Source organism: Camelus dromedarius, chromosome 16 (assembly GCF_036321535.1).
Source record: "Camelus dromedarius isolate mCamDro1 chromosome 16, mCamDro1.pat, whole genome shotgun sequence".
Taxonomy (NCBI): domain Eukaryota; kingdom Metazoa; phylum Chordata; class Mammalia; order Artiodactyla; family Camelidae; genus Camelus; species Camelus dromedarius.
In genome coordinates, this window is record NC_087451.1 from 49,021,759 (window position 1) to 49,036,398 (window position 14,640).

A 14,640-nucleotide genomic window follows, 5' to 3' on the forward strand; every position below is an offset into this window, starting at 1 on the left:
AGAGATGTGTTTAAAGTAGGCATATCCTCACTTGGAATTCTCAAGACACAACTGCAAGGCAGAGAATAGAGACTCCTGGAGAGCTCTGGTGATTCCCTTTTGGAAGCTGTTCAGTCTTACTTCTTGGTCACATTACACTTTGCATAAGGCCCTGCACATTGAGACTAAACACAAGTCTGGCTGTTCTAAAATGTGAACTTTTCTAGAATGGATCAAGATAGCTCTTCCAATACATAGGCAGTGTAACATTGCTTGTCGAAAGGACACAAATGAACTTATCTACAAAACAGAAACAGACTCACAGATACAGAGAACAAACTTATGATTACCAGGGGTTAAAGAAGGTGGGAAGGAATCAATTGGGAATTTGAAAGCTGCACCTCTTGGGGAGTGATGGAAACGTTAGCTCTCTTGATTATGGTAGTGGTTTCATGGGTATATGCAGCTATCAAAATTCATCAAATTGTATATCTAAAATATGTGTAGTTTACTGTACCGGAACCATACTACAATAAAAGTGTTAAAAAAAAAACAACAGCAAAAAAACCCATTGCTTGCCAGTTTACCTGAATAAATTTGTTGAGTTAAGTGAACTTCCAAGTTTATCTTGAAAATGTAGCCTTTAGCTTTTGGGGTAGTGCCAACTTTTAATTTAACGCCAGAGATTTCTTCTCATTTAATAATATTATTTAATATTTATATTTTTCACATAGAGTGTGCAGAAAAACTGTTTGACTTGGTAGATGGTTTTGCTGAAAGCACCAAACGTAAAGCAGCAGTTTGGCCACTACAGATCATTCTCCTTATCTTGTGTCCAGAAATAATCCAGGATATATCCAAGGATGTGGTTGATGAAAACAACATGAATAAGGTGAGGAGGGCAAAGTTATTTCCACTATGTCCAGATGGGATGCAATTTATTTTACTCAAGATGTATATTACTTTAAGCTTAGTAAGCACGTCATTTCAGGGGACCATTTCTGGTTATCATTGTAGGTTTTTTGTTTGCTGGCCTTAGCAGAGACACACTTGGACATAAAATTAGTTGGAGGAAAAGTATGTCAGTGATAACACTCACTGATGAAAGATTTAAAACATTCCCTTAGTTGCATTCTTTTACCACAGAAGACTAAACAATACTTCTGTCAGTATTAAACATAATTTTTTCCTCTAATAATCAATGCAAGCATTACCCTACTAAAATTCATCATTTTTGTGGTGTTTTTGCATGTACTTAGGTTTGTGTCCACTTGGTACTAATGAAATTGTCTAGTGACTCATTTTAGGTATTTTAGAATAGTTTTCATAGAATTTTATTAGGAAAGCAGGGTACCACATATGCCGTCTCTAGTGAAACTGGCACTGTAACAACTGATAATTCTAAGGGGTACTTAACAAGTTTTTAAAGATAAGAGCGGGGTATTTAATCTCATTATTTTATTTGAATTTCTGTATGTGGTTTGTTTTGATAATACATTTTTATAATATAAATATTAAAAAATTTATATATTTTTGCCCCTTTGGAAGAAATACTCTTAGCTGAATAAACATGAAATGGGCTCCTGCATGACTTGCCTGTGGATGGAGATGTTCAAAATTAGCTGAAATGATTTAATACTTTGTAGAAATGCTGAATAGGGAGTTTTTGCATTGATTGGTAAATATATGAACTAGATAATCCTTGGGAGTCTGTGATTCTGTGGTACTCCACTTAGGTTTATATCCCGGCTTGTCCATTATGAGGACATCTATTTTCATGCTTAGTTATTTTGGAGTCCTTCAAAATAGTATGTATTTTATTGCTTCTCTTTATTGGGAAAATGCACATAAGTACAAAGCTGCTCTACATTCAGTAATACTCCTAAGTGAATTTGTATTTTAATAATCATAACTACATCTTTCCAAATGTTCATTGGTCATTTGTATATGTTTTGTGAATTGCTCATTTTTCTATTAATTTGTCTTTTGTTGATTCGTAGAGTGTGTGTGTACATTTTTTACTTGGTCTCTCTTTTTAAACGTTGTTTATGGGTTTTTGTTTTTGCTATTTATGTATGTAAAATTTGTATGAAGTCAACTCACTCTTGTTCTTTTTGTTTCCTAGTTTTTTGCATCAGACCTCTCTCCCCCAAGATTTTATTTATTCATTTTATTGAGATACAATTCACATACTATAAAATTCACCCTTTTAAAGTGTACAGTTAAGTGATTTTTAGTATACTCTCAAAGTTGTGCAATCATTATCACTGTCTAGTTCCAGAATATTTTCATTGTCCCCAAAAGAAACCCTATACCTGTTAGCAGTCACTCCTTATTCCTCTCTCACCCCAACCCCTGGCAACCACTAATCTACTTTCTGTCCCTATATATTTGCCTGTTCTGGACATTTTGCATAAATGGAATTATACAGTATGTGATGTTCGTATCTGGCACTTACCAAGATTTTTGAAATAGGCTTTTATATTTTCTCTAGCACTTTTTCTAGGTTAAAGAATTTCAATCTTTAAATCTTTCTGGATTTTAAAAATATTTTTAATGTATTCTCATTCATTTCTAGTCATATTCCTTATGTGCTAACCAGTGTTAATGTTTGATATATATCCTTCCATTCATATCTACTTGCTCATACAAACATTTAAATGAAAATACACACATTAAGGTGCTGGTTGTTATACTTTAAAATGAAATCATTTTATACATATTACTCTGCATCTTGTTTTATTTACTTGTCTGTTTCTCAGAATAGCTGATAGAGATCTAACACATTCATTTAAGTAATTGTGGTTAATACTCTGTGACACTAATGAACCTCATTTACTCTGCCATTTCGCTGTTTTTTGTTTTTTGCCTTTGTATTTAGTCCTTAAGTAATTATCTTTGTTCATAGATTCTTTTTTTGTTGTTGTTGTTGTTCATATATCCTTGTTAGCTGATGCTTTTAATTCTGTAGACCAGAATTCCAAAACTGGTATTTCTGTGTCAAGGGCATTTGCATTTTAAATTTTTAATAGACAATTCCTAGATTTACATTCCCCAGTATTTATTTGTAGCATGTCACATTTTCATGAACACTGAATTAGAATGCCTGTTTCCTTGCATTCTCATCAGGACTACAAGTTTTTCATTCTTTTAAATTTTTGTCAGACAAATGAGGAGAAAAATAGTATCTCATTTTACTCCTCATGGTTAGTGAGGTGCAGGATCAATTTGTGTTTCTTGGCTGTTTGCATGTTTTCTTTTGTGTAAAGTGTCTATTGATTTCCATTATCTATTTTTCTATTTTGTTTGCCAGTCTCTTTTTAACTTACGGGCCTTTTTGTCTATTAGGAGCAGTAATCTTTTATTTTCAGTTGGTTGTAAGTATTTTTCACTTTTTTTTCTATAGTATCTTTTTTAGCAGAAACATTTGAATATAAAATTAATATAATAACCACCCATACTCCTATTAACATTTTGATATATTGCTTATCTTTTTTCTATTTATATATAGTTTAAAAATAGAGCAAATTATATTTGCATAAATTCTCTTTAATTCCAGATAAAGCTCAAGTCCTCTTTGATTCCACTAATTCCATTTTCTTTCCCTCTTCCCTGGGAAAAGCCACTGACAATGGTTGGTGTACATTCTTCTAGTCTACTTTTTAAAATTTTTATGAGACAGGGAGATTGAGATCAAGATCTAGTTCAGTGCTTTTCAGAGTGTGGTCTTAAGACCAGCAGTGTCAGCATCACCTGGGAACTTGTTAGAAATGCAAATTATTAGATCTCCATTCTAGGCCTGCTGAATCAGCAGCTTTAGGGGTGGGACAGAGCTAGCAACCTGTTTTCATCAAACCCTCCAAGCCATTCTGGGGCACACTAACATTTGAGAACCATTGTTCACTTAGTTCATCTGGTTCATTTTCCCCTCCCTCCAGCCCCTAGCAACCACCATTCTTTCTGTCCCTATGAATTTGACTTCTCTAGATAACTCATAAAAGTGGAATCATCTAGTGTTTGTCTTTTTCTGGCAGGGTTATTTCACTTAGGATAATGTCTTCAAGGTTCATCCACCTTGTAGCATGTGTTAGAATTTCCTTCCTTTAAGGCTGAGTAATATTCCATTGAATGTATATACCACATTTTGTTTATCCAGTTTCATCTGCCACTGGACATTTGGGTTGCTTCCACCTTTTAACTATTATGAATAATGCTGCAGTGAACATGGGTATACAGGTATCTCTTTGAGACCCTACTTTCAGTTCTTTTGTATATATACCCAGAAGTGGTATGGCTGGATTGTATATAAATTCTGTTTTTAACTTTTGGGGGAATTTTTGTCTCTTTTAAAGTTATTTTTGACAGTTTATTCTTTGTTAGGAAATATATTTTTCAATTTTTATCTGCAAGGAATTACATACCTATGTATTCTATTTATAGTATAGAAATATGTAGATGAAATATATTTATTTACAGTATTTCTATATTCTCTTCTAATTATTTTCTTCAGTATCCACATTTATAACTCTTCCTCATCGCTTATATTTCTAATTTTCCCTCATTCATGTTTACTAGGGTATATCTATTCTACCGGTCTTTAAAACCTGGCCTTTTATTTTTTCTTAACATTACTATACAAAAGTTTAATAATGAAAACTTGGCTTTTTGACTTTATATTTTCTAGCATTTAAAAATTTTCTACTTCATTAATTTTAGCTTTCATTTTATTTATATTTTTATTTCTTGGGGTAATGGTTTAATTTATCTATTTACAGTTGTTATAAAATTGTAGAGTTATCTGTAAGGCTTTGAATTTTACTTTTTTAGCAACAGTTATGGTTTTCAGATGAAGTGTTCTCAATTTTATTAATTTCCAGTCTCTAATTTTCTTACTTAATGATACAATATTTGACTTAAAGGAATGTTTTATAGTTCCCAAAGTGTTGGGGTTTTTTGGGTGATTTAAAACAAAAACTTTAATTGTGGTTAGAAAATGGTGGTACGTAATTTTTTAAAAAATTGTTTCACAGTTGTCAGAGTAGAATGTTTATTATTTTAGTAGGGCACAGAATTTAATGTAAATCTTTGAAACCACTCTTAGAACTACCATATAGGTGGCTTGAGATAATCCCTTTGTGGGAAATGCTTGGTTTATCTGGCTGGGCTCCCTCAGGTAGCTAAAAGACTTTGATAGTGTGGCAGGACTCCTCCCAGGCTTGGGTAATCATGCTTAACTCTTTATTATAAAACAAGCAAGAAAACAAACAATGAACAAGTAGAACCCTAAACAGATCAGATCAGGCTTTCATTTATACCATCCTAGACTGCAGACTATATATGAAAAGTAGTTCTCTTTTTCAGTTTCTAAATTTTATTATTACTTTTAATTGTATTATTATTCTTTTATTGTATTAGGGTAGATACTATAACAGCTCAACACAACAGAGCTTTATTATACTTAATGAAATAGTACTGAGCAGCTGAACTGAATAGCTCTGCAGGACAGTCCTCCTGTTTGTGGTTTTGTGGATCCTTGGCCAGCAAAGACTCTGCCATTTTCAATACATGGCATCTGTGGGAGTTGTTTCCATTCTGCCAGTTAGAAGGGAAAAAGATGGCATGGAAAAGCATGCTGAGGATTTTTATGGGCCAGGCATCACTTTCATTCACATTCCATTGGTTGAACTCAGTCATATAGCCACATTTAACTGCAAGAGAGAAAAACGGCTCTATCTCCAGGAAGAAGAGCTGAACATGGGAACCAAGGAATAGAGGAACTAGGGGAGAGCTAGGGAGTCAAGGATGGCTTAGACTGCTGTCTCCCTAGAATTCCCAGTAATTTATTTATGGATAAAAAGTTAATATATCAAGAGTACCTGTTTACAGGTACTGTAAGAATTGAGGTAGAGCTTGGATAGTTAAGAAAGTTTTATGGAAGAGGTGTGGAACTTTAGTTGAGCTTGAAATAAGAATGGAGTTTAGAAAAGAGAAAGAGAGTGAACATTGTTCAAGCCAGGGTAATCAACAAAATGGATGTAAAAATGTTGAATGTATATTCAGAAAAATTAGCTAGAGTGTGGAAGGTTCATGTAGGCAGTTACAAGAAATGAAGATGAAGAAGCAGATGTGATTAATCTGGAAGACACTGTGATCCAGTTTGAGTTTAAACTTTATTCTTTAGACAATTAGGAAAAGTCTAGAGATTAGTGTTAGAGGTAAGATATGTAAAGTAGTGTTTTTGGCTGATGAAAGTCAAAAATGGGAGCTGGTTCGGAGGAAATATGAGTTTAGCCTTTAAAATTGTATTTACTTATTTATATTGTGGTAAAGTAGCATAAAATTTACCCTTTTAACCATTAAGTGTACAGTTCAGTGGTGTTGAGTACATTCACAGTGTTTTTTGTTGTTTTTGAATTATAAGTGATCTTTACATATTGCTACTTTATTAGATAAGTCTGAAATCTAAAAAACATCATATATCATCTTACTGCTGTATTTGAATTTTGTAGAAGTTGTTTCTGGACAGTCTACGAAAAGCACTCGCTGGCCATGGAGGAAGCAGGCAGCTGACTGAAAGTGCTGCCATCGCCTGTGTCAAACTGTGTAAAGCGAGTACTTACATCAATTGGGAAGATAATTCTGTTATTTTCCTACTAGTTCAGTCCATGGTGGTTGATCTTAAGGTAACATGCTCATTATTTCTCTTCTACAAACTTTAAAAAAATTAAATGAAAAATAGACTTCTACTATAAATATTATACTAGATCATTATCGAAGATCATTGCTAACACTTAAGTTCGAGTACTCTTCAGTAGTAATAGGACTTGCTCTTGATACTGTTCCTCAGGCTAAATAAGGTGGCTTAGAATGTGAAGAAAACACAGAATCAACCTGTTTTCTTAAATTAACATAAATATTCAGAGTTGGGTTTAAAATAATTTAGAAATTTGGGCCTGAAAGGAACCGTATGTGGTATAGTTAAGAATTTTATCAGACTGATGAAGCACAATAGTAGTGTTTTATGTTTCTTCTGGCAATTAAATGTTAGTGCCATTTATGTGGATGATGTGTTATTATTAAATGCTAGTAGAAAAAACACTACCTGACTGTTTAAAGGCTTTTGTTTTCTTTTGGGATTTTCATAGAACCTGCTTTTTAATCCAAGTAAACCATTCTCAAGAGGCAGTCAGCCTGCAGATGTGGATCTCATGATTGACTGCCTTGTTTCTTGCTTTCGTATAAGCCCTCACAACAACCAACACTTCAAGGTGAGAGCATTGGTTTTGATCCAGTTATGTTTATGGATGCTGTTGATCCTTTATAAATGTGAAAAGACTAGAAAGGTGAATAGGTTACACTTTTATTAATATTTCTCATTATTATATGTTAAATTTTTAAGGTCTTGAAATGAACTTTATTCTGTTTTTTAAAAACTTTCTTTTTGTTGTTCCTTTTGTCCTCATTTATGTTCCTGTGTATTTTTCTCATAGACATAATCTGCTATTTTTTCCTTTACTCTGTAGATCTGTCTGGCTCAGAATTCCCCTTCTACATTTCACTATGTGCTGGTAAATTCACTCCATCGAATCATCACCAATGTAAGTCCAAAAGGTATTGCTAAATTACTTAAAACTTCTTTCTTTTTTTTTTCTTTACTCCTTTTTAATTTCTTTTTAAGAAAGATGTTTTTGGTTTACAAAAGTTTTTGGATTTAGATGTATGATATAGGAAGATTTCTCACATGTCATTACACCCAATAATGATAACACACTTATATTTTCCATATTTAATCTTCACCTGAGGGCCCTTATTGAGGAAGGTTGATAATAGGATCCTTTGGAAAGATTAAACGTAAAACATTGTGTTAGGCTCAAAAGCCCTTGAGAACAGTGTCATTGAAAATATTTAATATTTTCATCCCCAAACTCTTCACATATTATTTTAATACTCAGCCCTTTCCCAGTATTTGATACATTCTGACTTGTTACCTTACTATTTAAAAGTAGCAGTATTTATGTTCTAGCTCATGTGTACATTAAAAAAATGGTGAGACCACATGTGAGTGTACTTTACTCTTCCTTCAACAAATGAAATACTAACACTTAAATAGAAGTGTTTACATGATATAAAAGCATACCAGACTAAATAAGCAAACTGATTAAAAGCTACTTGTGAAACCTTCAACTCTGATGTGAGTACATTAAGCAGAGTGAAACCTTACCAGTTTGGATCATGGATTTAAAAAATCCTGTTCCTCTGATCATATTTTGAAGGTTCTCAAGTGTTATTTACTGTAGCTCCATCTTATCTGTTTTTAGATACTCACACATATGTGTTAAGTTGTTCAGCTTTTTCCTGTTTTCCTTTCTTAAGAAGGGCTTTAATCATTGATAACTTAGGTATATTTATCCTCTTCATAATCAAATTTCATTTTAAGAGTGTGTCTCTAGTGAGGTAAAAATACCTTCCCACCTTCATTTGCCTTGAATGTGTTGAATTATATGAAATTTTGCCACATTTCCTTTTATCCATTTCTGCAGGGGAATAATAACTATTAATAAAGCTATTCAGTGACACATTTAGTTTTTCTCAGTGGGGTGTTAGTAGCCTTTTTGGTCAGGACAGTCTGTTATGTTAGGACTACCTCATACATTGCAGGACATTGAGCATTCCTGGTCCTCATTTCATTAAATACCATTTGTGCCACTTCCCTCCTCTCCTACCCCTACCCTTAGACATTATGAATAACTAAAAATGCCTGAGAGAATGATACCTCCTTTAGCTGAGTGTCAATTACAGGCAGAAGTAACATTACTCTTTGTTCTAAAAGGGAAAGTTTAATGAATATGATTGCAGATAAAGTATGTTTGTATTAAAAACTTTAAAAATTTTTACTTAACATTTACTTTCAAGGCCAATTAAAAAAAAAGATTTTACCCTCTCAGGTTTATGTGTAATTCAGAAATAAAATATTATTACTTTTTTCTCCTTTGGCTTATAATACTGAAAACATTCCATTTATTGGAGTGGATAGATTTACATAAATGCTTAAACTTGTGTTTAATAAACACAAATATATACTTTTTTTTGATACTTTGTGGCTAGTTACTTTAATTGTGAAATATTTTTGTCTACAATTGAATATATAGAGCACTTTCAAGCATGGACTTGGCACTGCTGTAAGTGGCTGAGCTGCTCTTTTGTGGGTTTGAAGCATGCCTGGAGTGTCACTTCATGCATGCCTCAGTGTATATGGTGAAGTGATTGTGCATCCTCCTACACTCTAATGAGTACTGCATGTGTGAAGGTGGAGTGTGTCTGTATCAGAGGCCACGTCAGTATGAAATCTATTTTTATAAAGAAAAACCTATATTGACTAATTTTTAAAATATTAAGCATCAGAAGTTTTTTAATGAATAGCTTGGAAAGGAGCATAAGTTTGCGTCTATGAAGTATTTTTTAAAGTTGTGTCTTAGATAATGATACTTCATCATAATAAATTGTTTGATAAGCTGCTTCTTGTTAGGGTTTTTCTTTCTTTTGGTTTGAGGCTAATAGATACTGAATCTAAAGTAATTTCTGACTGAAAAGGACTATTTATAAAGTAAATATGCAAATTTATGAAGTTGACTATTACAGAATTTCACTGAAGACAGTTGTGCTGAAAGTATTTTGTCTGGAAATCACATAAAATTTTTCTTAGATATTTGGACTCCTAATCTTAAATTCATTTGTAATAGATTTCCTTTTAAATGATTCTTGGTTCAATATACCTCATAGGTTCTCCTCTTCCGTGGTTCTTTAGCCAGTTCACAGATTTTTAAAAAAATCCCAGATTCTCAAATAAGATAAAAGTTTTACTGATGTGGTTTTGAGGGTTTATGTAGAAGTAGTAATGATGTTTGCAGTTTTGTTCTGCTTTTGTGAAACATACTCAGTTTGTAAGTACTGTGTTTAGATCTACAATAGTCCACTTCCACTGTTCTTCTTAAATCTGAAAGTCTAACTACTGTTTGAATTTGATTATAATTTAAGCTTTAATCAGTTTCTAAAATGGTACTCATATTACTGTACCTTTTCTTTTTATTATGGAGTGCCATAAGAGATGAATTATAGATATAAGATCTGTGTTATATGGAGTTAATCTTTATAGTCTTCCTGTAGGTTAAATTAGATATGTTGTAATAATTGGGAAATTAAAGTAGTAACATACACATATATGAACCAAATACCTTACCCATCAGTGGGACATGCTATATAGCTGGTGTAGGTCTTAGTATTGTTTTTGCCTTATTGCAGTTTATTGTAGTTTGCTTATGGTTAGTTCACATATTGAGAATGCGATGATCTCTTTCTATTGAGAGGTTTTGGTTGAAGAAATTACTTGGAATGCATGTGAACTTAATTTAAATAATCTTGAAGAATTATCAGAAGGGTTATTCATATTGTAAAAGTATTGCCATTTGTTTGGCAATAAACTTAGAATTTCCAAGGACAAAAAAGAATGTCTACTGTAATTGACTAGTTTTAGAAAGGACACATTTAAGAACACTAAAATTTTTACCAATTACATGATGTCTAATTTTTACTGCCTGTTTTATTTGAAAGTGTATCTTTAACTTTTACTTTAAAATGAATAATTGTATATAAATTTTACATAAATTTTATGTAAATTTATAAAAATAGCAATTATGAAAATCACTAAATCTTAAGTTAAAATCAAGTTATTTAGTAGGGTGCACTTGGTACCATGATACAATTTCACCAGCTATCAAAATGGCATAATAATTTGGATGGAATATTACATGGGATGCATATGTCTTCAGTTAATCAGCTTCTCATAAGACATTATGGGGTCAGTAGAGTGAGGAGGACCATTCTCTCAATGCATTTTGTGATTATTCAGCCTTTGTTACTATAAGCTGATTAGCACAAGCTGTGTAAATGAATAGATACATGGAAATCAAGCTGTGTTGATTGCTCTGGGCAAGTCAGATGGCCAAATTGACCAAAGTTTAAGGAATCCATTATATAACCAAACTAATAAAACTTGATCATTTGTTAGGAATTAAAGTAAGAGTTGAGAGGAAAGCAGAAACAACCATACTATCCAAATAAAAGTATTTCTTCTTTCACAGCTTTATAGTCTCTTCCTAAGTGGAGTTCAGTATTCAGATTGTATTTTGTAAATTGGTTTTTTTAATATACTAGCTAGTAAGTAGAGTTCACAGTCCAAAATTTGAGGTCTGGGTAATATAACCTGATGCTACTGAAAATATTCTGAGAGTTATGGCTAAAGAAATTAAATGTTGAGAATTTAATTAGTTTACTTTTAAATTAGAAGGAGCCTGGAAATAGTATGTAAAGCTATTAATCCCCTTTATCTACTACTTCATTTGTTTTTTCAGGTGTTAGTTTTAGCAGGAGTATTATAAATTGGAAGCCTCTATTTTATTCCTATTCCTTGCCTAGTCTCCATATGTAGTGAAAATTCATCCAGTTGTTTTTATATTAATCTGGTAGATAAACTTTATCATTTTAGTGATTTTCATAATTGTCATTTTTCATAATGTAGTAATTAATTCATTTTAAGTAAAAGATATGCTTTCAAATAAAATAGGTACTAAAAACTAGAATCAAATCTCAACAGGTTAAACTGAAACAAAAATATTTACTTAAAATAATTAACCTTTAAAAAATATTTAGCTTAGAAAAATATGTACATAAAATAATTAACCTTATCATTTTGTCTTTGTGGTACTCATTAGTCTTCTCATGTATTATGCCATCATTGCATATCAGTTTAAGATTATAGGTTTACTAATAGCTTTATCTCATTTACCAATTTCATGTTGTAATTGTTTCTGAAATGTGTAAAACATTAAACTTATTTAAAAAAGAAAAAGATTGGCTACAGAATTATTTTAAAACTCTGTTTTTCAGATTCACTAGCTTATCAGTGAGAAAAAAGTGTCTCATATGCTCATGCTCATGCAATGAGCGATTTGTCTCATGTTCATTATGATATTGTAAAGTAGATGTATGGTTTGTGGTTTGAATTAAAGTAATTACTTGAAGACTTTGGAAATCATGGTGTGTGTTTGCATGGTCTTAGAAATGTTTCTCACAAAATGATAAACCATAAAACTACAGTGATAACCAGTTCATGTAACTCATGCAAATTTGAACTTTTCCTTTCTTATGGTCCCTGTTTTTCTCCAGTCTGCACTGGATTGGTGGCCTAAGATTGATGCTGTATATTGTCACTCAGTTGAACTTCGGAATATGTTCGGTGAAACACTTCATAAAGCAGTCCAGGGTTGTGGAGCACACCCAGCGATACGAATGGCACCGGTAAGATTAATCATGAATTTTGAATTCCACCTTTTTGTGACTGCATTTTCAGTGTTTTTATCCCATTGTTGCTGTTTTATTTTAGAAAATCAAATGAGTCCTTACTTTTCAGTAAGTTATGTGATATGTTGTATACTGCAGTACTGTTGCAATACTGGTTAATGGTGTATATTTTTCAGTATTTCAGTGAGTTTAACTTCCTTCTCAGAGATATTTTCTAACAATGCTGTTAAAATCTTAATGTTACTTTTTCATTCTTTTTTTTTTTTTTTTTTTAGTTACCTTTTCATTTAACTTTTCCTTATGGATCAAAATATTTTGATTAGCTTCTTATCTCTTGGGGATGAGTAAGGGAAACTGACTCCTGGGTTAGAGTGAGTGTTCCTACTAATGCAGTTTTGCCCAGTGGATGCTGAATATTGCTCACAGGAAATCAGAAATAAAATTTAAAATTCATACTTAAAAATATTTTATATTTCGTTTAACATGCTTTGAGCGTTTAAAATGATAGGCACTTTGATATTAAAGTTTGTGTTTAAACTTAATAAAAACAGACTGTTTTCATCACATATTCTGACAGATTAATACTCTTAATTTGGAATTTAAATACTCAAATGGAACCAATTTAAACAGACAGTTGTAGGATGGCAGAAGTAATTTCTTGGTATTTATGTATAGCAGGAGTATTATACATGGCAACTCTTGACATTGATTGGTGGTGCTGTCTTCTGCTTCTTATTTTCTGTTCTTATTGGCTGCTGTCGCTCACATGATCAGATGCCAACCAGTCACTGTTTTGCATGGCAGTGGGCTTCTGTGGCTGTAAGTATGACCATTGTAACTACCTCAGAAAAGTCTTTGGTTTCTTTGACTTTTCTGTGTATAGTTACCATTATAGTCACATCATGTCATTTCAAATGAAATTGCAGGATGTTTTTACCTATTGGTTTTATTAGTAAATTAGCCATTTCTCGCTTAATAAGATAATTTAAACAGCTTCCTTCCTAACATGCATCTCTTTTTCCGAGTTCTCTTAGTAAAGTATTTTGGTTTTATACAGTTCTAATTCACTCTTATACAGTTGTCAGAAATTGTTTCTAAGGATTGTTTATCTTAGATGTTCAAATAGAGAAGTTTTCTACACCCTTTATTTTGAAATTGTTTTGCCTAAAAAATTATGGCCAAAAGAGCATTGCAATGATATTTAATTAAATAAAATACAAAGTTATTTATAGTATGCTTTTTGTATTGCCAAGTACTTAATTTTTTAAAGAAATGAATATTTCAATTCAAGTATAAATTAATTGGAAATAAATGTAAATTTATAGCTACATAAATGTTAATAACTAGACATTTTAAAAGTTTTAGAAAATGACTTGAAATAAACTTTAAAAATTATTTACTGACCTCTTTATTCAGTCCAGATATCTTCTGGGAAGTTAGAACTTTGACTTTTTAAGTTTTCTACCTCTTCCAGTGGCCTCCAATAATAGGAGTTTGTGGAAAGTTGATATTCACTTCCAATTTGACTTCAGTATCCAGTTTACCAGCTGCCTGTAATTTTCTGTGCATGAGGATTAAAAGAAAATGAAACTAAATTATTCTTTTGAACAAAATCAAAATTTTATTGATAGTCTGAAAATTTTCCCCACATTTAGAAGTTATTTTATTTTTTAGCCCTTGTTATTAGCTGATTCTAGGAGCTGCATCCTTATACATACTATTTATGATAATTATTTCATAAAAGCCATAACTGGACTTCTTCTTTTGGTCCAAGAACACCTGTGATAAGAATTTAATTTTTATTTCTAATTATTCTCTGAAAGTATCAGTAGACATTTGATTTTCAAAAATCATTTTTAAGCTGTTTATATCCATGTATTTATATATACATGAAATTTTTATGTATATATATTTTACATAATGGCTAAAGGACAGCTTTCTGTCTGATACTCCTATCCAAGAAAATAATCAACAAATTTAACATGAAATAATTTTTTAGAATAAGAAAATGTTAGAATTTGGATGATCCTTAAGGCGAACCTCACCCCTCTTAAGCCTGGTGAGTGAACAGTCAGACAACAAATATAGGAAATATTGAACTCCCACTATCTGCCAAGTACAGTGTTAATGCCAGGAAAGCATGATGAACTAAACAGACACAGAGATGCCCATCTTGTAACTTTTGTTTGAAAACTTCTAATGAAGAGTCTACCATCGTGACCATAAAGTCTGGAAATGGTCAGATATACATAAATGGTTTAGAGATGATCCTTTACGTCAGAATTTCTCAACCTTGGCACTGTT

General features: G+C 32.0%; 1 protein-coding gene across 4 annotated transcripts in view; it reads left to right on the forward strand.

The window, feature by feature from the left end:
• The window catches only part of NF1 (neurofibromin 1), a 224,956-nt gene that overhangs the window by 64,875 nt on the left and 145,441 nt on the right, over positions 1 to 14,640 (forward strand). For all 4 annotated transcript variants that reach the window (XM_031468338.2, XM_031468339.2, XM_064495894.1 and 1 more), the window contains exons 8-12: positions 714 to 871; positions 6,489 to 6,662; positions 7,125 to 7,247; positions 7,503 to 7,577; positions 12,202 to 12,333. In XM_031468338.2, coding sequence (XP_031324198.1) covers positions 714 to 871; positions 6,489 to 6,662; positions 7,125 to 7,247; positions 7,503 to 7,577; positions 12,202 to 12,333 — 662 coding nt within the window. The remainder of the gene's footprint in view (positions 1 to 713; positions 872 to 6,488; positions 6,663 to 7,124; positions 7,248 to 7,502; positions 7,578 to 12,201; positions 12,334 to 14,640) is intronic.